At 32.3% G+C, this 24,970-nt stretch overlaps 2 protein-coding genes across 3 annotated transcripts in view; one reads left to right on the forward strand and one right to left on the reverse strand.

Annotated features, from left to right (window-relative positions):
- Positions 1–24,970, forward strand: part of LOC125830424 (cytochrome c1-2, heme protein, mitochondrial-like) — a 133,101-nt gene that overhangs the window by 89,930 nt on the left and 18,201 nt on the right. The window lies entirely within an intron of this gene.
- LOC125830441 (putative cytochrome c oxidase subunit 5b-like) lies at positions 15,727–24,832 on the reverse strand. Its single transcript, XM_049509637.1, has 6 exons — positions 24,474–24,832; positions 24,212–24,291; positions 24,034–24,084; positions 18,087–18,153; positions 17,881–17,960; positions 15,727–15,994 (listed from the first exon to the last, which is right to left on the reverse strand). Exons 1-6 carry the CDS (start codon positions 24,643–24,645, stop codon positions 15,929–15,931), a joined length of 516 nt encoding a protein of 171 aa, XP_049365594.1. The 5' UTR covers positions 24,646–24,832; the 3' UTR covers positions 15,727–15,928.

The following is a 24,970-nucleotide window of genomic DNA, read 5'->3' on the forward strand; positions in this document are numbered from 1 at the left end:
AAACTTAAAATTGAATAATTGAAATTCAGAATAGTGAATCATCAAAACATAGTCAATAATCAAGAATCATTGCTTGGAAACCAACAAGAGTAAGTTTACATGCAACAACCCAAAAGTATTCTATTTCAAATATTTATCCTAAACAAGCTAGGAAAGTAGACCTATCAACAACATACGATCCGGGGTATGTCGGTACGGCTTGTGATCAGCAGATGTACCACTCGTAGTCACCAAAATCCACTCTGAAGTCCTCCAGTAACTATGCCTCATTCTACGACCCGTACTCAGTGACTATGACTGGCTCGTAGTGTGAGTCGTGGTTCCTGCACCTAGATTTCTCACCCTTTGAAGTGCACCTTACGACTCGTTAGTACGGCTCGTACTTTGAAAGTAGGACTCATACATTGGCTGGTACTATTCGCCAAGGCGCTTATATCACATTTGTCCTTATTGTTTCAATCCATGTAAAGATTTCTGAAGCTTTATCAAACAAGTTTCTTTTGAACTTTTACATACTTTAGGCACTTTGAGTGCTTCAAGAATTTTCATAGAAATATTGTGGTCCAATGAGCCATACAAATAGGTTGTGACAACGCTGTTAGATGTATTTCAAGTTTTTTATATACCGTCAAATTTATCAGATACCTGAAGGTAATTGCATCTACCAAAGGAGAATATGTCTTCTCATAATCAATGTCAGGCATTTGCGAAAATTCTTATGCCACAAGTCATATTTTATATCTTACAACTTAACCATTTTCATTGCATTTTTCGCACAAAAACCCATTTGATCCAAAAAATTTACGTTATTCAAGTGAAGTCAATTTTGTTTGAATTGCTTCCTTCCATTTTAACAAGTCATTTTTCTATTTACATTCATTGAAAGATTTTGTTTCTGAATCCTCATCTTGTTTGAATTATTTCAATAGCAGCATTATAGGCAAAAATATGTCAACCACAATATTATTTCGATTTCACTTTTTTCTTATAAAAACATATTTTATTGAGATTTCTTCATTGTCATTATTTTTAGGTACTTGGACCTCCTCAGTGGTATCATCATTTGTTATAGAGAAAATGGCCAAAAGCCTCCCTAATCTATTGTTGGATTCTCCGCTACACACTCATACTTTACGGAGGTCCTATTACCCCCCTAAACATTTTAAAAGTGAAATATATAACCCCTTAAAACGTCATAACCAGATATGTGTCTTGTAATGAAACACACTCACTTGACACGTGTATTTAACTAGTTAATTATTATTTTTTCAGTTTTTTTTCTCCTTCATCTTCTTTAACCATTTTTTCAACCCTAATTTTTTACAAAGATTGATTTGGGGAAAACATTGGTGAATGCATTGGGGTCTTCCCCCCACCTCCTCCACCCAACACCTCCACCTCTGTCTTTATAATCTCCCCCGCCTTCACCGTTTTACCTTCTTCACTTGTTCAAAAGCTTTTTACCATCTCTCCTAAGAGTAAAGCTTCGAAAAAGAAATATTCAAGCCACCATCAAAACCATCACAAATCAATTTGAATCCACCACCAAAGAAAAAAAAAAACTTAATTGGGAGAAGATGCTCGGGTTAATGATTGTGGATGGTGTGCTTGGGAGTTTTTTACAAATACTGTAAACCAAATAAACATAATCTTTCATTTTCCTGGTTCAATTCACCTACATTTTGACACCCACAACCGCAAAGGACTTTCTTTTTCTTTAATTAGACTTGGAATGGTTTTGCCACATTCATAGCTCAGTGCAACGTCTTGCAAATCTGTGTTGTGCTTCTTCTTTTTTTCATAATCAAGAGATTTGAAATTGATAATAACTTTTTGGGGGTTCAATTACATTTGATGTGAATCCAAATTGATTTTTCTCAAATTCGGTTTGAAGTCTTTTGGGGTTATTGAAGATGGTTGACATTTTATTTTTAGTGAATTTAATTGATTTTGCAAGTATTTTTCATGAGAGCTTGAAATTAACAGTGGTGAATCTGATTGCGACGATGGCTGCTTAAGGTTGGTGAATGGTGGAGGTCTATATTGTTTTGGGGAAGAAAGAAAATAAATAAGAAAATAATTAAAAATACATATGTTCATGAAAATAATTAAAAATAATCTTTTAGTAATATTTATTTTTGCTGCGCACTCTCTCAAGGAGAGTGAAATACACTCATTTTGCCAGATAAGCGATTAGAGAGATAATAATTTCATTTTTAAATAGTTCAAGGGAGTGATAGAACCCCCGTAAAGTACGAGTGTGTAGTTGAGAATCTGACAATAGATTAAAGGGGCTTTTGGCCATTTTCTCTTTGTTATATCTTGGGGATCTTCTTGAGTAATTGTCTCCATATTATGATCATTTGTTTTTTTTTTTTTTTTTGAGGATTATATCATTGAAATCGATTGGTCTACCACGTTTTAAACGTGGGCTAGACTCATTTATCTTAACAATTTATTCTACTAGGATATCAACTCAAACTTGAACATTAAAAACTGGATGTGATTTAGTAACCCGCGGAAGGCGAGTAAATGTATTGGCAGTTGATTTGCAATATTCTGGAAATAAATTATCTTTTAAACTTCTTTCTCATATTAATATGTTCGAGAATCTGAATGAGATAGTGATAATGAATTTCAATCTATCTCATTTCTCAATTATTTATATTCACCCCTAATGTTGGGTATATTGATTCATTAAAATGACAATTAGTAAATCTTGTCGTAAGTAAATCTCTAGTTCTAGGTTTTAAATATTTTGTAATAGAACGAGATTTATACCCAACATATATTCTCAACCTTCTTTGGAAATCCATACTTGTGCGTTGTGGTGGAGCAATTGGAACACATACCGCACAATCAGAGAATCTAAGATGAGAAATATTTGTCTCCTTATCAAAAACCAAGTGCAATGGGAAAATGTCATAATAATTGGTTAGTCTTATACGCACAAGTATTGTTGCATACAAAATAACATGCCTCTATATTGAAACAGACAACTTTGACCTCATCAATAATGACCTAGCTATCAATTGGAAACATTTGATCAATGACTTTGTTAGACCATTTTGAGTATGAACATGAGTAATATGATATTCAACTGTTATTCAGTGGGCAAACAATAATCATTAAATGTTTGATATGTAAAGTCACCAACATTATCAAGACAAATTGTCTACATTGCATAATCTGAAAATTGTGCTTTGAACCTTATTATTTGAGCTAACAACCTCGCAAAAGTCATATTGCGAGGTGATAATAAACACACACGCGACCATTTTATAGATGCATCTATCTAGATCATATAATATTTAAATGGTCCATATGCAGGGTAAATAGACCCACATATCACCTTGTATCCACTTAATAAATGCAGGAGATCTATTCCAATCTTAGTTATGTAGTTGATGGTTTAATAGAAAGAGAATTTCTTTAATGGAAGAACATTTTAGTTCTTCAAAGTATGTCCATGTAAATTCTTGATTATTATGCGAATCATATTATAACTGAGATGGTCCAACCAGTCATGTCAAATGATAAAATCATTAGAACCAATAAATCTTTTGTTTACTATGATATGTGATTCAACTATATCAATATTTGTATGGTACAATCCAGAAGAATGTGCAGATAATTTTTCATACACAATTTTCTTCTCCGCATTTATTGTAGTAATATAAAGGTGTTCATCATTTCCTTCATTCACAGTCTTAACATGATAGTCATTTTGGCAAATAACCTTAAAACATAATAAGTTTTTTTGAGACTTACTATAATATAATGCATTATCAATTACCAGTATTGTTCCTCCATGTAGTAATAAGGTCGCTTTCCCAGACCTCTCAGTCGATTTTGTACTACCAAATATTGTATTAACATAAGCCTTTTTCATAACTAAATGAGAGAAAAAAATTATTTACCCTTAGTATCGTAGGAGTTGTGTCACTATCCAGAAGTCACATATCTCCATTACTCATCTCGGATCCAACTAAGATTGAGAAAATTTATTTATTTAAATCATAAAGAAAATTGATTAACTTTTAAGATAAAAGATAATTCCGATTTAAGCAAATCTTAGTTGGTTAGAGACTCATGTTGATAACGTGTTGTAAAATGAGAGGAAAATATAAGAATACTAAACAGGAAATGAAGATAAAATGATATTGAGAGTAGATTATAGAGAATTTTATTTTATTTTCTTCAAGTGTGTCTTTCACAAGGGTGAAGACTACCCTTTTACAGGAGATACAAATCATCTGTTAACAACCTCTGAGGAATACGTTAGTACAAATTTTATGAAATACATTAAATATACGTTAGAGAGTTAGTTAAATAAAACATCCACAATTGAATGAATTTCTCACAAAATTACACTTTTACAGGTCATGTTGAGTAGATTACGAGTTTAAGTACAATTTTTGTTTTATTTATTTTTCAATGGTTCACAAGTCATATCGAATTGATAAACTTATCTTATTTATAGATTGTATCAGGCTATCTATAACTTTAAGTATAAACTTTATTCTATGTATCTTTTAACTTGTTCACAAACCATATTGAAGTTGATTGATAAGATTAGTATGTGTTGTTCAATTGTTATGCTGACTAACAAGACTTGATAGTGTCTTCACTATACTTATAATCTTGTTAAATTGTCACAAGTCCTACCACATGAACATGACTTGCATGTGTTATTCAATTTTCATAAATGAATTAAATTATTTTAGGTTCCTATTTAAATCAACATATATGCATGTTCATACTGGTATCTTAATGTTTGCACTCCCTTAGGACAAATTGAATGAACAATGAAGATAAATTCTACCAATGCTATTGCGCCCTTGTCCTATTCCTTGTACTTCTATTAATGGCATTTTTATTATGTGTATCACTAATTAGAATCACCCACAATTACTTTATGTATGTTGTAAAATATTGCAGGTTTCGAACAATGATAATAAATTCATAAAAAAAAATGGTTCAAAATAAAAAAGGAAAGGGAAGAGGGAGGAAGTAGGAAGTAGATCTATCTAGTATGGATGATAAAGGATAGTCCATGTCAACTGCTTATCTCTCTTCCTCGCATTCTATTCATGACTGTTATGTCAACTGGGTTTATTTGTGTACAACTTTTTTAAAATGGGACAAAAAATAAATTCCAATCCTTAAAAGGGGTGCCAAGTGAATATTTTTCCAAACATTAGCGACATCTCTGTATACATTGATTGTGGTCATTTGGTAGAATGTATAAGAATAATGTTAAATAGAGTGTATTAGTAATGTTTGCATTAGCAATGCATGTGTTGGTTATGCTTGCATTAATTATACATACATTATTTTAATGCATTGTTTGGTTTGATGCATTAAAAATAATATGTATTGCATTAAAAAATTATTTACAAAGATACCCTCCACTTTTATGGTGGAAAAAATGTAAAAAAGGTTTAGAGGGGCAATTGGGTCTTTTATCATGTTAATGTATGCATTAAAATCATTGCATTGCTAAGGCCTAGAAATCCATGTTACTAGCAATGCACACCTTAATACACAATAGAGCGCATTAGTTATACATAGATTGAAAAAGAGTACCAAACAAGGTACTAGTAATACACAAGGTTAATACATGCATTATTTTTTCTAATATATTGTACCAAACTATTCCGGCTGAATATACATTTATTATATATAAAATATACAGACAATTTGTATTTACTGGAATATAGGGGCATACAAAATTGAATCGAAAATCGAACCAAATCGCAAACTGAGAAAAAAAACCCGACTAGTGGTTGGTTTGACTTGGTTTTGTATTGAAAAAAAAAACCCAACTATATTTGGATTGGTTTGGTTTTAACTAAAAAAAATCAACCCGGGACCAAACCAACCTGACATTATATATATAATTTTAAAATTTTATTTTATACATAAAAATATTTACTTTGATATAATTTTTAAATATTTCTTATACTTTTTCATAGTTTTTATCTTTTAATATATTATTTCAAGTTTAAAACTTAGAATTCTGAATGGTTCAATAAATATTATAGTCCACAGATGTTAGCAGGGGCGGATTTACGTAGGAGGAAGGGGGTTCATCCGAACCCCCTTCGTCGAAAAATTACACTATATATATTAGATTAAATTTTTAATATACATGTATATATATAGTATTGAACCCCCTGAACATACACCAAAGGCGTAGCTCAGTGGCGTTGGGGGTTCAGGAATTCACTCTACTGCACGCGAGGTCTCGTGTTCGAATCCAGGCAGAGGCATTTCTTATTGGGAATTTAGGATTTATTAGTTTAATCCCTAATTATAAAGTCAAATATTAAAAAACCCTTTTCTTCTTGATTCAACAGTTTAATCCGACCCGTTTATATCCGATTCGACCCGTTTAATTTATTTGTGGATATTATTTATGTGATTAATTATTATTTTTGAACCCCCTTGATGAAAATCCTCCCTCCGCCACTGGATGTTGGTAATTATAATAAAGCTTAAATCAAAATCAAATTAATACTAATGCAAAAACAAAATCAATTCAACACTAAGAATGACAATAATATTGAATATTTGTTCTTTGGTTTTACATTGGTTTAGAAAATTCAAATGCATAATCTAATTTTAATTTCCTTTAATATTTAGTCATGTAACTAATACTTATTAAACTTATTTTAGCATGATTTAGTACTTTTAAATTATGATAATTTTTATTATGACTTGTTAATTTTCAATATTTGTTTTACGCGATTTCATTTTTATTATTTTTTGTTGGATATTTTAGTGTCATTACTCATATCAGATTTTGTGTTATTTTCATAAGAAACACCTTAGATAGTTGTATTTTGGTAGGACTAAAGAAATATTTGAAGTATAAGTAAATTATATGTTTGTATGAATACTTTACCGGAAAAACCCGAAAATCCGAAAAAATCCGAGGTTGAAAAACCCAAGTTTTATTGGTTTGGTTTGATTTGGTTTATAGATTTAAAAATTCGATACAAATTGTTTGATTTGATATTTGAAAAATCCGAACCAACCCGATCATGTACACCCCTACTGGAATGGTTAAAAATGTCAAGATCTCATTTCTCAAGGCATGGGCCCATAGAAGATGGATTCCACGGCCCATTATATGTCTAATCTTTTCACCTGGGCCCAAACATCATGGGGACATGGAATAATACTGAATTATGCTATTTTTCTTGAGTAAGCATTTTTAAAAAATAAATAAAAATAGTAGGAAGTATTCTGTTTCTTTTTAAAAGTTAACATATTAAAAGAGAGAACTTTCTTCTTCTTCTTTTCTTTTTTTCAAAAATAAAAGATGTAACATAGTAAATCATTGTTTTTACTCCAAAAACAATGACTTATGTTTCAAATGCTCACAAAAACATGTGTAAATTAAATGGGACACTTCCGAAAATTTTACTAGTGTAGAAGCTAATTACTTAGATATATTCTAATTTGCAAATATTACGAATCTTACCAAATTTTGGTACGTCGAGATACGTGTATCTTTAGGTGTAATTTGTTCTAAATACACTGTATCCAAGTGGATTCACATGTAGTATCTGGGATACATAGACAAATCTCTCTCGCCTCCCTCCAATCTTGCTTGCCACTCTCCTATGAATCTCGTATCCCAGATACATGTGAATCACACTAGATACATACAAATATATGTATCTTGTGTGATTCGCATGTATCTGAGTTACATGACTATCTCCCTCCCCATATTGCTCGTGTTCCTCCCCTTCTCGCTCGTCTCTCTCCTTATTTCAGTGTATCTGGTAGTAAAAATACATGTATCTAGGCAAATCTTCCTCAATATATGGTAGAAAACTCTTAATTAGTGGTAAGATACATAATTATTTGAAAGTATAGGTAGCATTAATATATATATATATATATGGTATGGATGTATGTTTAATAAGGTGGTTTTCCAAATTAAAAGTAATTTTTCCAAAACCATATACAAATTTTGATGTTGCTAGAAACATAGGTTTTCCCATCACAAATCAATAGAAAATTTGTGCTTTTAAACATGATTTGTCCACTCATTTTCCACCTAACCAGTTCACTGGGGAAACACATCATAAAAAAAAGATTTTTCAGTGAAATATTGAGAAGCTTGTTGATTTTTTTCATATGATATCATTACTATTTTTTCTTTTCTCACAGATTTATTAAAATTATATGGTAATAGCCACTAAATTTTTTTGAGTGAAAAATTTCAATGAAAAAAATAATGATCATTTAGTAGTGTAATTAAAAAAGAAAGTAGTACTCCTGACACACAAAGCAAAATTAAATGTGTCACAAGAGAACTTAGAAATGTAAGTAATGATGACAACAATAATACTAAGTTAGTGACAATTGTTGTTAGGTCTCTTTTCAGAGTATTATTTGTACAAGAATCTCTCTTGACTTTCACAAAATTATAAAGCAATTGATGTTGTTGCATCGTCACTAACAAATATCGTTACTTAGAATCTTTATGTGAATATGGAGATCATAATGACTTCATCATAAATCATAATACTTGTGAAATTTGGAGATGTTACATATTTAGATATGGATTTATATGAGTAACAAAAAGGCATACACCATCATTAAATTAGTGAACCTTTTTTCGTCTTCTTACATAACAATAATGTTTGAGTCAGTTGTGAACATATTAACTATTTTATCAAATATATGTTACTTCTGATCAATACATGTACAAAATAATAATTAAGCTAGTTGACTTTAAAATTGAATTATTTTTTTTATTGAAGTGTGGAATATTGTTGAAGGGGGTCGACAATCTTTTCAAGTGAAAAAACAAGACCTTTAATTTTGTCTCCATTTTGGAGGGGATTTAGGGTTATTATAGTGAAAAATCTTGAATGTCAACTCTATTACCCCACTAAGAAAGAAGAATCAATCTGTCATGCCATAGTATATAATAATTATATATTTATCACATTGATTATTCTATCTAGTGATGAAATTTAGGTTCAAATTTTGGGTGGGGATAATTTTAAACTTAATGCAAGATATTCTGTTGGCACTAGCTTCTTAGTTTTGACATGACTTTATAAATTATCAAGTTGTTTAACACTTGTGAATGATGCACTTAGGGGAAAAAGGTTGTTGATAAAGAAAAAAGGAAATATTGGCCTCAAATAGCAAATGCCTTTTCTACATCTAAAATGATGCTAGTCTCTTTTTTTCCTCTTTTTCAATATGTAGATTAAGTGTTAAGAAAACAATATAATACATATAAGTGTCATTTCATTCATATGTCGGGTGTGCCAATAAAATTGTCACATGAAAAGATTAATAGCTACATATAAGTGGTAGGAATACTCTTATTAATATAGTGTGAGACCTTTTCGAGAAAATTATATTAGACTTGAACCAACGTGAATAATATCACATTATGTTAAGAGTATCTATGAATTGTTTATCCCAACAACAATTATCAGTGTCAATGATTCGATCAAACAAGTATGAAAATGGTGAAATGACAATACCAGGATTTACTACATTTATCATAACAAAAGGTAGCTTTAACATACACAAATCAAGAAGTTAGTTAAACCTTTGGTCTCATAATTAAATGCACGATCATGTGAGTGACACATAGTAAATTTTAAAAAATGACTCGTGGATTATGAGAATGGGTCACGTAGATCGATGAAGAGATCCCATGAATCGTGGTGATGGGCCACACAAAACTTAATCAAGGGAAACATATATTGTTGGGTGTCCGAATAAAATTTCACATCAATAATTGATTAGATCAATAAGCTACGTATATGGTGTAGAAATACCTTTAATGGTGTAAGACACTTCTAAAACAAGCGATTTCCAACCGAAGTCATTGAAAACGTTTCCAAAATTCTTTAACAATGAGTCAATTTTAGAAAGAGCCTCTACAACAAAAATAACTTTTAGCGGCAATAAATAACACATTAATAAAGAGTGTTAAATTATTTACCGGCATTAGTTAAGTGTCATTAGATCCAGTGTCGCTAAAGGCTTTAGGGACATATACAAAGAGTGTTAATTGCCACTAAAAATACATATTTAGTGGCAATTAAGCTATTGACGTTTAATTACCGCTAAAGATCATTTTTGATATAATGATAGCGTCCATCGGAAATTTGTCTACTATTAGTAATGAGGCCTTTTGGAAAAACCATGCGGACTTGATCCAAAACAAATAATATTACACTATATTAAAAATATTTTTGAATTGACTTAATAAAATATTCAAATCGCTTAAATATTTAGATGAGATGGGTCACTCCCCTTTTTCTCTTTTACTTTTTGTATACACGGTTGCAATTCTTGCAGTGTGACCTTTATTCCCTATACCATTTAGGACGGTGTTAACTAAAAGAGTGGCATCTCCCAAGTACGAATTCATAATAATTTTTTAACACTATCTCTTGCTTAATTAAGTGAGATAATTAAGACTTAAGAGACAAAGAAAAGAATAAATGTTTAATTAGTAGGTAGGATAATGCTATTCCAAGAACCAATTCCTCTTTCCAATATTTTTTTTGTTTCTAGTTAAGAATAATACTTAATTGTGAGTATTGTAGACCAACATGAATCACATGCGTCCCTTCGATCTAGTTTTTGAGACGATTAAAGAGCCAAATATATAATTTACACTATTAAAGAAACGATCGGAGAGAAGTTGGCTCGTTAGAATCATTTTCAATGTAACAGACTTTCCATCAAAAATTCAATATTTTTTATTGTATTCCAGTACAAATGTCCGTGAGAAATTTACTTTTTTAAATAATATAAAATTACCAAACTGTAATGGTTTTATTATCTTAACTTTCACGTCGATTAAATAACGATGCACGATGAAGTTGGTAGTTTAAAAACACGAATATGAGTGTTTGGAAGTGATGATATGTGGATTGGAGCACGTTAAAACAAATTTGATATTTTTATAGAAAATTAAATTTGAGATGAAATTTATAATTTATTTAGTTGAAGATATAAATTTATCCTCGATATTTCTACTTATCCCATGTTATTTGGTAAGAGTAATATCTTATCCCACCTTTCAAGTGAGATAAGTAGATGAATTATAATCTCAAAACTATAATTTTAAAATAACTTAATTCGCGAGTCAAATTAATCCAAGTATTCAATTTACTCAACGTCTTGATTTTGACACATTTGGTGGAACAAATTTTTTAAAAAATTGTCCACATAGAATATTATGCAAGCAACTTGTGTTCAGAAAACCATTAGAATGGGCGAGGGATGTAGTTAGGGGTGTAATTGGTCGGGTTGGTTCGGGTTTTTCAAATATCAAATTAAATTATTTGTGTCGGATTTTTAAATTTATAAATCAAACCAAATCAATAAAACTCGGGTTTTTCAACCTTGGGTTTTTTCGGATTTTTTTGGGTTTTTCAGGTTGTTTCGGGTTTTTCCGGTAAAGTATTCATACAAACATATAATTTACTTGTACTTCAAATATTTCTTTAGTCCTACCAAAATATAACTATCTAAGTTGTTTCTTAAAAAAATAACACGAAATATGATATAATTAATGACACTAGAATATCCAACAAAAATAATAATAATGAAATCGCATAAAACAAATATTGCAAATTAACAATTCATAATGAAAATGATCATAATTTAAAAGTACTAAATCATGCTAAAATAAGTTCAACAAGTATTACATACAAGACTAAATATTAAAGGAAATTAAAATTAGATTATGTATTTTAATTGTTTAAACTAATGTAAAACTAAAGAACAAATATTCAATATTATTGTCATTATTAGTGTTGAATTGATTTTCTTTTTGCATTAGCATTAATTTGATTTTGATTTAAGCTTTATTATAATTATCAACATATGTGGACTATAATCTTTATTGGAACATTCAGAATTCTAAGTTTCAAACTATGAAAAAGTATAAGAAATATTTAAAAATTATATCAAAGTAAATATTTTTATGTATAAAATAATATTTTAAAATTATATATATAATGTTGGGTTGGTTTGGCCTCGGGTTGATTTTTTTTAGTTAAAACCAAACCAACCCAAATATAGTCGGGTTTTTTTTTTCCAATATCAAACCAAGTCAAACCAAACCACTAGTCGGGTTTTTTTTCCGATTTGACTCAATTTGCAATTTGGTTTGATTTTCGATTCGGTTTCGTACACCCCTAAATGTAGTCATGTATATGTGTTTAAGTTATGTGGCCTGGTATCCAAGAGAGATTTTATTTGAGGAAGACCACCTTATAACTAGACATGTTCATAATGATCCTCAGGAGCTAAATAAGTAATCTTGAATTACACGTACATCTAGTCCAATCATTTTTAAGGCGTCATAACATAGGCTCATACTACAAAATAGAGTAGTCATTTTTTAATATCAAGCGTGTCGTCCTTTCACATTGAGGCGACGGCTCATCTTTTTCGACCTATTAAAGGAGGCTCTAAAGAAAATAGGAAGGATCACAAAATTCCTAGCAACATCATATTCTTCTTTTATTCTTCTTCGTCTTGGTGTGTAAGTTTAAAGAAAATGAACTTAATCAGTTTTAACCTACTTGCATCTAATCTTGTTTAGAAATTGTACTATTAATCAAAATGATGTTTTCTCGGTAAACAAATAATATAACTCGAATTTGTGACCTCTTAGCTACCGAGTTAGTCTTTTGGAGATATTTTTTGTCCTGATTAACTAAAATTATTTCACTTGAATTAATCAAACTAATTAAATCAATAGTCATTGTTTATAACCACCCTTGGTGCGATACACAAATTCACTCAAACGCATATATTACATAAAATATGATTAATCAACTTCAAACAATACTTATATTTATTAAATAATAGATAATAGATTCTATTGTTACTTATTCGTTATTCTTCAGCAAAAAAGTAAAAAGGGTTCTTAAATACATACTATTTAGGAAGTAATATGGTGTTTCTACTACTAGAAAAGACATTTATACCTTTCTTTTCTTTTCTTTTTTTGGTGCACAATATATACATATAGAAAGCATTTATTCTCTTCTTTCGTCTTATTTATTTGAACGTTTTACCAATCTCTTTTCGCACCCACCATCAAAAATGTGATGCACTGGATGGTGTTGCTCTTCTCTTAATCAGAGATCTCGGATTCGAGCCTGGATATGATAAAATTCTTGGTATGCAATGTTTTCCCCTGAATGGGGCCTTACACAGCGCGAACCTGAAATAATCGGGCTCCAATATGAATATCGAATACCGAATAAAAAATGAAAAAGAAAAATCTCTTTTCACACCCCATTGCAATATACTTTGATATTCTTATTTCCTTTGCCCTTTTTGAGTTTGGTAGATGTTCGTTATTCGATCTTTGAGTCTCCGAGAAGCCAAAGTTAGGACACTTTGAGGTTCAAGAATTTATACTACTACCTATTTTTTAAATATTATTTAAAGTTTGAACTTACCTTATAGAATTACAGCTCATAAACATCTAGTAATTCAAATAAAGTCCAAATTAAACTCATTTTCATCATCCCTTATTAATAGTACGTACTTGTTTTATGGTTTTTTTTTTTTGTTGGCGATACTATATTTTAGCATAATGGCAGAACTTATTTCACATTTTTTTTATAACTTACATAAATTTCATAGTGTAAAGAGTAAACTACATGTTATCTCTAATAATCTCTTAAAATTTATACCTTCCGGATACATAAGTCACAATCCGGATACATTAATTCACGAAGCCGGATACATTAATTCTAATACAAGAAGAATTTCTCTGTTGCGCTAAAAAGGGAATAAAATCTAAAAATCTAATTAAATCTCATAAATTATTCTTACGTTTCTTCTTACTCTCAATCATACAGAGGCAAATCCAAAACAAAGAAATTCAAAATTTCAAATTGCTCCTCCCTGTTCAGTGAAGAAACCTTTCAAATTTGATTCAAAAACTTTTGTCGAAATTTTGGGTTAGAGAGGTGAGTTATGAAGGATACAAAAGTGATGGAATTGTCGTTGGACAAATGATTTCCTTTTGAACCTTCAAGTTCATCGAAGATCCTTTTAAATTTTGATTCAAGTTGTTTGGATTTGTTATGTATACCCTATGTTTTTCATTTTTGTATATGGATTGATATATAAGTCGTGATACATTACTGATTACAAATTGATACATTACTAGTTTGATGTTTATGTAATGTGTTTTTAGATTCCAAAATTCTTCTTTCCATTCTTCCAAAAAATTCTCAATTCTTTGAATCAAACTTGTCGACAAAAGTTATTAAATTGTTGTTGGTCAAAATATTGATTTGTGAATCTCAAATCAGTTATTGCAACTGAATTAGAGATCGATGAGTTGAGGAAAATTTTTGGAGATCAGATACATCGTTGAGGTGAATATGTAAGTCATGATACATTAGTGGTAAACGACGCGCGTATATTGTAATTTTGTATCTATGAATTATGATGTGGTTATTATTTTGTATCTGGATGTGATTTGTATAAAAATGTATCATCATAATATATTGTATATGATACATGTAATAAATGGATTAACAATTGAGATGGATCAGATGCGTTTTGATTATCGAGCGTGTGTATTACAAATTTGTATAAATGTATCAGGCTATTATTATGTATATTGTACATATAAATAGTGTAACAATTGAGATATGTAAATTACTTGTTTTGATCAAGAAAAAATGTGAATGATACATTAATATATATTATGGCACGTAAATATAATTGAATATAGAGGACGAAATGGAAGTCTTCCAATTCTAGGCACATTTACATCCACGTACAGAAACAGTCATATATACATGAGGTTAGGATAAAATTTATTAGAAAAAAAGATGAGAAAAAGAAGATGATGATGAAGAAAAAGAAAAGAAAAGAAAATAATATATTTTATTTTTGAAATTGTTGAAGGTATTGATAGATCGGAGAAAAAGAAGGAATTGTTGTTGGTGTGGAATGAAATAAGAAAGGGATAAACGTTGGTTCTGGAGGTTAGGATTTATGTATCTAACATTTGGGGGTTTTGGAGTAAAATAAAGAATTTTGGAAAATTCCAAAACTGGTAAGGAACAATGAAAATTATGGGAAAAAAAAAAGTGTATATATAAATAATTTACCCATAAATTTTTCAAAACGCGGGAGGGTTCTGGAGTGTGGGCTGTCAGGAGCCGCTATAGCAAGCCCAGGTCGCCATAGCGGCACACGACAGTGGCTTCTTTCAATTTTCTTAAATCATACCTGAATAAAAATAATTAATGTCATCAAGATTGATATCATCTTTTAAAAAATTCTCTTTTCATTCACTCATCTCGTCTTAGTTTTAAACTCGTCTTAATATTTGTTCAATTAAAACAATACAAACAAGAAGCAATGCTTTTGGATGATATATATCTTCAATATACAGTAAACAACGCAGACAAAAATTATAAAAGTACATTTGAAAGTTCATTTTGTTCACTTCATCAATTAGTTCTAAACATGATTTTTCCTAATATTTTTGGTTTTTGATGATTTTCACATTACCCTGGTTTCCAAGGGGAAAGCAAACCAAGATACACCACTATTTCATTTTTCATCAAAACGCTTCACCATAGTCCATAAGGCACTAGTCCGAGGAATTTCAACGTGCGCACTCCATCTAAACACGAAAGGGACAATCACAAAAAACATAAAAAATTGTAGCCGTTGATTTCAAGTAGACCACGACATGTCTATTGTATAAAATATATAAGCAAAAATATTCAACTTCACTGCTACCACAGCAAGCATAAGAACAATAATCCAGTAAAGGCAAAGAAAGAACACAACTTTAAATCATCAGTTTGTAAAACGAGTTATCTCTCATTGTCTCAACCAAATTTATTCCGACAAAAAATTGCAAGACGGACTATCAATGATGACCCTCATCATCACTGCCATGTCCATCAGGAGGTCCTCCAGGTCCAACCACTTCCAACTGCAATAGAAGAAACCATTTAGTATGAAAATTAGGTATTTCACTTGAGCCATCAAATTTTGCTTGGATCAACACATAATTGAACTTGCACAATTCATGCACACTGAAATTGCATTCTATCTTCTTCTTCTTTTTGATAAGGTAGAGGATTTTATTAATTGGTACCAAGATGGTACAGGAAAAGAAACAAAATGCAGCACAATTCTAACCTGAGTACTGACTGCATTAACATACTATAAGTTAATAACAATTCTTAACTGATTTTTTTTTTGTATTTTACTAGCCCAGCCAAATCAGGGTATCCACCTTATTCCAGATACTTTGATCATTCCCCTTTTCGCTCCTAGTGGAAGCCCCAAAGAAACAGTGAGAAACTTTTCCGCCTTACATCCCAGGATGCCAGCTAGTTCCTTGACAACATGAAAGAAACCAAAAGCCCCTCCCTATCTATCCAAGGGATGGAAGGGTAGAGGATCATCTGCATTAATGCTGAAAATACTGCTCTTTGCCAGATTAACTTTCAACCATAACTGCTTCAAAAATTTCCAGAATCTCTCTAAGATAAAGTATTTGTCCATATCTGCTTCAAACAAAAGAAGAGTGTCATCAGCATATAGAATGTGCGATAAGGTAACCTTATCAACACAATTTCTTCGAAAGCTCATGCCTTTTATCCAACCCAATTTTTCAGCTTGCTTCTCCATCATACTAAAAGCTTCCATCACCAGTGTACAACAGCTAGGGGGAAAGTGGACCCCCTTGCCTCAAGCCTCTTGAGACTTAAAAAAACCATGTGAACTCCCGTTATCAATATACAGAATTCAATCCATTTATCACCAAAATTCATTTGTTTCAGAATATTTAATAAACATGACCAGTTAACATGGTCGTAAGCCTTTTCAAGATCAAGCTTGCAAGCAACTCCTCTCTTCTTTGATTTCATTAGTTTCTCAATGCTTAAATTGGCGACCAAAGTTGCATCAACTATTTGCCTCCCTTCAATAAATGCATTCTGATGTTCTGACACTAACTTATCAACTACCAGTTTGAGCCTTTCAGCCAATAGTTTAGCAATAATTTTATACACACTCCCAAGTAAGCTGATAGGCCTGAAATCTTTCACCTCAACCGCCCCCTTCCTTTTTGGTATCAAAGCAATAAAATTGCATTTAAACTTTTAACAAAAGAATCCTTCTGATAGAAAATTCCCAGTCCTTTAAACATCATCCTTTATTGTGCTCCAACATCTTAGAAAGAAGTGTAGATTAAACCCATCGGGACATGGAGCCTTATCTCCTCTAAAAGATTTGATAACAACGTCCAATTCTTCCATAATAAAAGATCTTTTGCAGCCACTCTTTGTCTTCATCAGGAAGCCTTTTCAGATCTTCATCCTTCCAGTTTAATCTCCATTCTTCATTCTCCCTAAATAGTTTTACTAAAAGTCTTGAATGTGTTCGTTTATAATTTTCTCATCATCTACCAGCTCCCCATCTTTCATCATTTTGTCAATACAACTAAACCTCTTATGTGCATTCTATCTGAATTAAGCAATCACTTTATGGAGCAAGCACCACATTTGGACAATTGAGAACTTTGCAGCTAAGCAATAGCCAACCCAAGAAAAAAATAGTCTCGTTATTAACTGAGGAAATGTTTCATTAATGAATGTTGATACGCCTTTTTTGACATATACAACAGCAACAACAAATTCACACCTACAAAATTCCCTAACACCCTCCAAATTAACCTAGATATAGAAAAGCAGGGAGTACATATTCACGTCTAGTAAATGCCTCAACAGCCTACAAACTCACCTAGATTTAATCAATAACAAACCACAGGATGAACTATGAATTAATTGATATTCTGTAGTCTGTACTTACCACAAAATACTGTGAGCATACTGGGCATTCATGTGGCTTGCCCTTCTCAAGCCAGAACCAAACAACATCATGCTCATCTTCTGTTGAATTACAAATAGAAAACAAGGGAGGACATTAATAGAAACCAACTAAAAATATTGAAGTCAGCTAACTAAAGGAATAAATGTATGACGGAGAGACTTGTCAAATAAATAATGGAAACTTACCTCCTTCATCTCCAGGGCATCCTACAATTCTTCTATCATAGTAGGATTTGACAACAGCAGGCGCTTCCTACAATATAAAATATACAAAAAGTTGATCATTTGTTTATTTTTGATAAGGTAACATTCAAAGCGTTGATCATATCCATATGCATCAAACTTGAAACGTAACTGAAAACAAACATAAGTGATCTCCACATAACATCTCTTACCATGTGGTTAGTGCTGACATATAATCCTGAATCATTCATCAGCCACACAAATTAGATTTATTTGAAGAATTGAAATTAGCAATGTTTTAATTTAGCAGCCATCAGCGTTAAATTCATCAGCATTAAAGAAATGCATCAACAATATATTCATATGGTGTTCTAGTAGTACTTTATATAGGATGGATCATTACTTGGTTTGGCTGATGTAGTGTGACTGATGGAAGTTATGTAGTTATGTTTTGTACTTGCTTCTGTACCAGAATAATAAGACTTTGCCTATAAAAAAAAAGGTTGGAAACCATATTTACACAGTCCACTTCAAATAAACAGGCAGAAGTAGAACCTCATAGATATTTACTCCTATCATATTCACAATGGATTATCGGAAAGCCAACCAAAAGCTTGGAGAAGTATGCTAAGAAAGTGAGGGGCTGTTCACTTCACACGCTAGTCACACGGGAATTAAAATGCATGGTTGTTTGGTGAAAAATAATGAAGGGGTTGGTATATAATGAACGGCGATGACCGATGTAAAGACTTTCATGTGATGAGTAATAATACAGAGAATGTTATGTAGGATTTGCCTACTTTATGGGCATTTTTTACTTTAACTTCTCTCTTAATTGATAATACACATTCTTTTTCTTTTTTCCTGAAAATGGTAATGTTGTATTCTTCCTTAATGCTGGGGACCTTCAAAAGTTGGAACAGAGAAAGTAATACTTATAGATATCCTAAGAATTCTACAAGTTGTTTTGTTTCCTCTCAACCTATTTCTTTACACCAAAAATAGAGAGAAACAATGCAGTTCCACTTAACCTTATTAATGGAATTGAATTTATCTTCAAAATTCCTACTAGTCCTCTCTCTCCAAATTGTCCACCATATGCAATGTGGGAATAATCTCCCCGTGCCTTCTATCCCTAATTGCCCCCTTTTCTAATCCAGCAACTCAACAGGTCTGCAGTGTGTTCAGGCATAGTCCACTTTGTTTGTGAGGTTGAGAAATATGGCCCACACCTGTTACATGTGTTGTGAAACCGCAATGCAAAAATAAGTGGTTATTGGTCTCTTTTGTCTTCCCATATAATGAACACCAAGATACTAGAGTCGTTCCTTTCTTCTTCAGGACTTCATGTGTGAGCAGACCCTTCTAGCAACCAGCCATGTAAAACATTTTAACTTGGTTGGTGCTAAGTTTCTCCACACCTTCCTCCAAAAGCGTTGCTGGCTCCTATCCTCGTCAGGACTTCATGGGTCAGACAGGCCCTTCTAGCAACCAGCCATGTAAAACATTTTACCTTGGTTGGTGCTAAGTTTCTCAACATCCACAATCTTTGTTGGTTGCTGCTATGTTGATTGTTTTCTATTTTATAGGCCCTGTTAATAGTGAAAGTGCGCCATCTTCATTGTGTAAACTGTAACCATCGCTGAATCAGGAACAGTTGGTGCAGGGGAATTCCCTTATTTCTACTAGCAATTTGGCTACTCTCTCCACTTCTCAATCATGCAGTAGAATCAGCTGAAGGAAAGATTCCGCCCCTGTGTTGTCCAGCAGTCCTTGATCTTTGCCTCTAGGTTATTGCATAGTATGAACAGATCGTCCTTCAAAGGTATCTATTTATTCCCGGCATCTCCCCAGAATTTTGCTCACCTACCATCTCCCACCTTTATGTACAAATTAGCCTCTAATTTGGGCCACAAGTTTATAATAGTCCTCTAGACCTCAACTCCATAAGTACCAATACTAACATTACTGCACCAGTTGTATCTTCACCATATATGCATTTGATCATGTTCTTCCACAGAGCTTGCCCCTCCTCATTATATGTCCACAACCACTTCATCATCAGTAGACTATTTTTTTGCTTCCTCAAATCTTTAATGCCCAAACCTCCCCTATCCTTGCTATACAAGGTTATCTCCCATTTGGCCAGGTTATAACCTTAAATCACTTTATAGCCATGCAAAAGAAAATCCCTTCTTAGTTTGTCTAATTTCAACACTTTTGAAGGTAATGGGAAGTAACATTACATATGTTGGAAGTGAATATAACACTGAATGATCACAGTGTTTCTGCCTCCTAGGACAAGTATTGTGCCATCCATCTAGCTAATCTCCTTTTGTCTTCTCCACAATGCCACCCCATATTTCTACATCCTTATGTTTATTACCCAAAGGCATGCCCAAGTAGCTTCAAACAACTGTAAAATGGTTTTGATGCTTATTTGTTTCTCTGGAGGCTCAGAAAAGATGACAGTGCAATCTGTATGAAGTAAAATGACAAATTTCTTTTACTTCTTCACTATTGCCACTTATCTTAAAGTCTTAATCCCCCTCACATGGATTGTTATCATCGTCAAACTTTCAAAACCTTCCACTGTCAAGATGAACAAGAAACGTGAGAAGGGATCACCCTGTCTAACACCCCTTTCTGATGAAAAGAATCCTAGTTCACCATTCACAAATATAGAGAACCTAACAGTGTTGATGCAAAATCTTATCCAACACCATCTATCTCCAAATCAGCAAAGCCCATTTGTCTTAAAATATTCAGCAGGAACTTTCAATTTACATGGTCATGTGCCTTTACAATGTCCAACTTGCATATTACACTAGGTTCATTACATTTCAATTTGGAGTCCACAAATTCACTTGTAATAAGAGCAACATCCATTATTTGTCTCCCTTTTATGAATGCAATCTGATGTTGTTCACTAACCTATCCACCACCTTTTTCAACCTTTCAGCAAGTATTTTTGCTATCATTTTGTAGATGCATGTGATCTTCCACATAATTTAGTGCATCTTTTATTTAATACCGGCAACCCAACAAGACATAAATCTATGCATGTATTTTTCCTTATAGAACCAACAATCCATTAGTTATGTGGAGATCATTTTTCTAGTCCCTCCGATCAAGCGTTGTAGTATCTTTTGCAGCACTTTGTGATGAGATTATTTTTATGGTCCCTCCAACCAACTGACTCGGTTGGTTTGGTATTAGAGACGAGAATAATAATAATTTTGAGAAACGAGAGTATATCATATCATATATTTGATTGAAATTTGCTATTTCAGTATAAAACCCAAGATTATATGTACTACAATTTTAGTATTATTCTTAACCACATTCAATGAGGAACTAGCAATGCCCGAATTAGCTAATTTCGAGATAAAACAATCAATGACATACCAAAAGCTCATTTCCAAAAGCCTTTAAGAAGACGGCCAAGGTTTAAATTGGAAATGGAACTTTTATCCAAGTTTATCTAGTCGTGTAAAACCAAATACATAGATTACATTATATCCCACTTTTAATCTTATGAACCAAATATCTACGGGAAAAATTATCTCCACTAAATAATCTCATTATTTATTTATTTTATAACCATGATGTTCGGGGCCAACTTCACACACCTTGACTAATTTTGCGGGATACATGTCACCTCCCAACAACATCAAGTACTAGATAACTTTATCCACTAGGGCTAGAACAAATGGGAAGAAATTACCTAGTGTGTTTTGTTGAACCTGAGACATCATGCTTCTCAATCCACTTGATTGACCACTAAGCCACACCCTTAGGCTACCTCATTATTATTTAATCCTTATATTATAATCTTCACAAGACAATCCCCATATAAATTATTCGCAAACCAAATTACCCCTTAGGGTTTTAGCATAGAAATACAAACTACAAATTTAGCTCAATAAAAGAATAAAATTGAGGTAAGATTAGACAATATTATAGTGTCGAAATACATATTATCTAGATATATATGTTCAATATTCCATGAGAATGTTGTTATCTATAAAACTAAAGTAGGATTGCTAGAAATGACGGTGTTATGAGAGTACTGTGTGCAGGTAGATACCCACCAAAATGAAAGGCAAGTTCTTTAAAATGATGATGGAACCAGAAATGTTGTACAAGAGAGCTGACCATATCCACAAGAAGATTGTCAATGAATTCTTTTTTTTATATGTAATTGTCAATGAATTCTTTTACAAGTATAGTATCTTATTAATGAAGACTCAATACCAAGCTACTACTGAGAGTCTGAGACAAAGTAAAACTTGAGGATGTTAAAATGGATGTATAGTCACTAAGATTAAGATAAGTTTAGAAATGATTACATTCCACAGCAACTATATATAACACACAGAGGATAAAATTAAAAAAAGGTTGTCTGTGATTGTATAACTTCCATATGCACCGACCTCTAGTTGCCACACTATGATTTTTGATGCATTAAAGGAGAAAGTGGTAGACCTAAAATCTCATAGGGGAAGTTATTAGAAATGTCTGCGATCTCTCAATTAGAATTGCACATGCCCAAACACAATTGGCAGAACATAGTGGAAGCAAAAGATTTGCATGTGATACCAACTACTCTCTCAGTTCCAATTTATGTGGCACCATTTGACTTTACATGAAGTTAAAGAAATAAAAGAAATACTTTTGAAATGTGTGGTCTAAAATAAATCTTCTATATTTGTGTAGCTATAAAGCATTTCATTAAGGGTAAAAATGGAAAAAATTTAGTTAAATTTATTCCATTTGGGACGGACTAAAATTGAAAGTACGCCACATAAATTGGGATAAGGAGAATAATAAGGATTACTTGGTCGTGTTAGTGCACTTACGTTATCTTTGACATTAAGAGCCTTTTTAATTGTAAGTGCAAATATAAGTTTCAATTTAGAAATTTTTAGGTTTAGCTAACCCCTGAATTTTGATTATTTCCAAATTTGAGTATTGGAATTAACTTAACCAAGCAAAGGGAAAGAATCATAAAAACACTCATACAACTAACCCAACTCGCTTGGAGTTTAGGCAAAGTTGTTGTATATTTTTTTTAAAACTAGCAAAGTTAATGCATATTCAAAACATACTTTCACAAGTTGTTGAAACACGAAGAGGTTAGGTTAGGAATCGAAAATGAGGGGACTTTGCAATTCCAGCTAATCCTATTTAATCTCTTTTGAATTAGTCAGGGAAAGTGAGATAATCTCATTTACTTCTCTTTCACTCATGCCAACCAACATGGACAAAAGTACAATATTTAAATCAACCATCCATCATACCCCTTTCTCTTCCCCTCAATCCTCCCTTTTCCTGAAGGAAGCACATAATTATGACTAGTAAAGAAGTGTGATATAGCAAGGTTGATCCAGGTCCTATTTCGGGGAATGAAAATACTTGTTGTTTACAGCTTTAAAATTCGGAAAACAATGGAACAGCTGTTTAAAAAAAAACATAACCCTGGTTTAGATTGATCTAGGTCTTGCCTTAAGCTTAATAGAACTCAATCATCATTTTGGAGTAATAGTTGAAAACCAAAACATATTCCCAGACTCAGATTGCAAACTAAAGCATATTCACAGCTCAGATGTTACTTTACGAGAATAAATATTATGCTGCTCATTTTCATCTGACTTGCTTTCATCTTTAATTGAATTTTCTCAGAAGAACCTAACACTCAAAAGAACACCTAAAACAACAACTACTTCCGAACATTTCCAACTGAGTGCACATTATTCATTATCTGTGTCAATAAGAGAATGACCAATTACATGATATAGTAATCATTATGCATCAGATGAGAATAACTAATCTGGATAAAAGATAAAACAATTTTAGTGATCAACAATAATGGTGACAAAAGCAACAAGCATTAACTAATGCATATTAGCACCCAAAGTTACTTGAAAATCCACAGTTCCACACTGACCTTTGTACCAAAAGGACCTTCAGGAAAGTTAATGTCAAGAATATCCCTTCCCTAAAAAGCACACAACAACAAATGTAATTTTTAGTCACAAGTAACATCTATCAATGTCATTTGAATTAGTAAACCTAATATCTCAACAAAGAAAAGCTAAATTAGTAAAACATGGTAGATAACTCACTTGGAGCTCAGCTTCAAGCTCTTCACGCTCATGGCCAGTTGCAATGGGCATTACATCCTCCACTTTCTTAACAACATTCTCTACTCCACACAACAACAAAAAAATCCATACTCATCACAACCAATTCAGAACAAAAAACGAACTAACTAGAAACAAATATCAAATAACGCAAGTACAATAAATCAATCAAGTCACTCTATTCAAACTCGTAAGATCTGATTAAATTAGGGTTGAGAGTAGAGAGAGAAGTTCGAAAGGATACCTGATACGGTACTGAAGTGGCGAGGGAAGAAAGTGACCGATGAACGGAAGGCTGCCGGAGACGGAGAAGTAGATATGGAGGTGGTGGCGGCGGCGGCGGCAAATGAGTTGGTTTTGGGAGTGGATCGAAGTAGGTGTAGGGTTCGGAGATGCGAAGAAAGTTTTCTCGACATGGTGTGTGTTCAGTTGGATCTCAGGTCAGCCCCTGTGTGTATATAGATGGAGACTTCTTCTTATCAACGCTCTGTATGTTCTCTTTTTTGTGGAAATGAAATGGCAAATAAGGGTGCCACTGGCCGGAGGCTTCGGCCAAGGTTGACTCACTCGTGTCGAATTTCTCTCACGGGCTAAGTGTGTACTCACGCTGATTTTTTAATTTTTATAGATATTAAAATTCAAAACATAGTTTAAAGTTTGATTGAAATGGAAGCTTTAATTTTTTTAAATGAAATTTATATATTTGTAAACTACGTAAAAAATACTATACATCAGACAAAT

This window comes from Solanum verrucosum, unplaced genomic scaffold (assembly GCF_900185275.1).
Source record: "Solanum verrucosum unplaced genomic scaffold, falcon-dt-bn FXZP01000228.1, whole genome shotgun sequence".
Classification (NCBI taxonomy): Eukaryota; Viridiplantae; Streptophyta; class Magnoliopsida; order Solanales; family Solanaceae; genus Solanum; species Solanum verrucosum.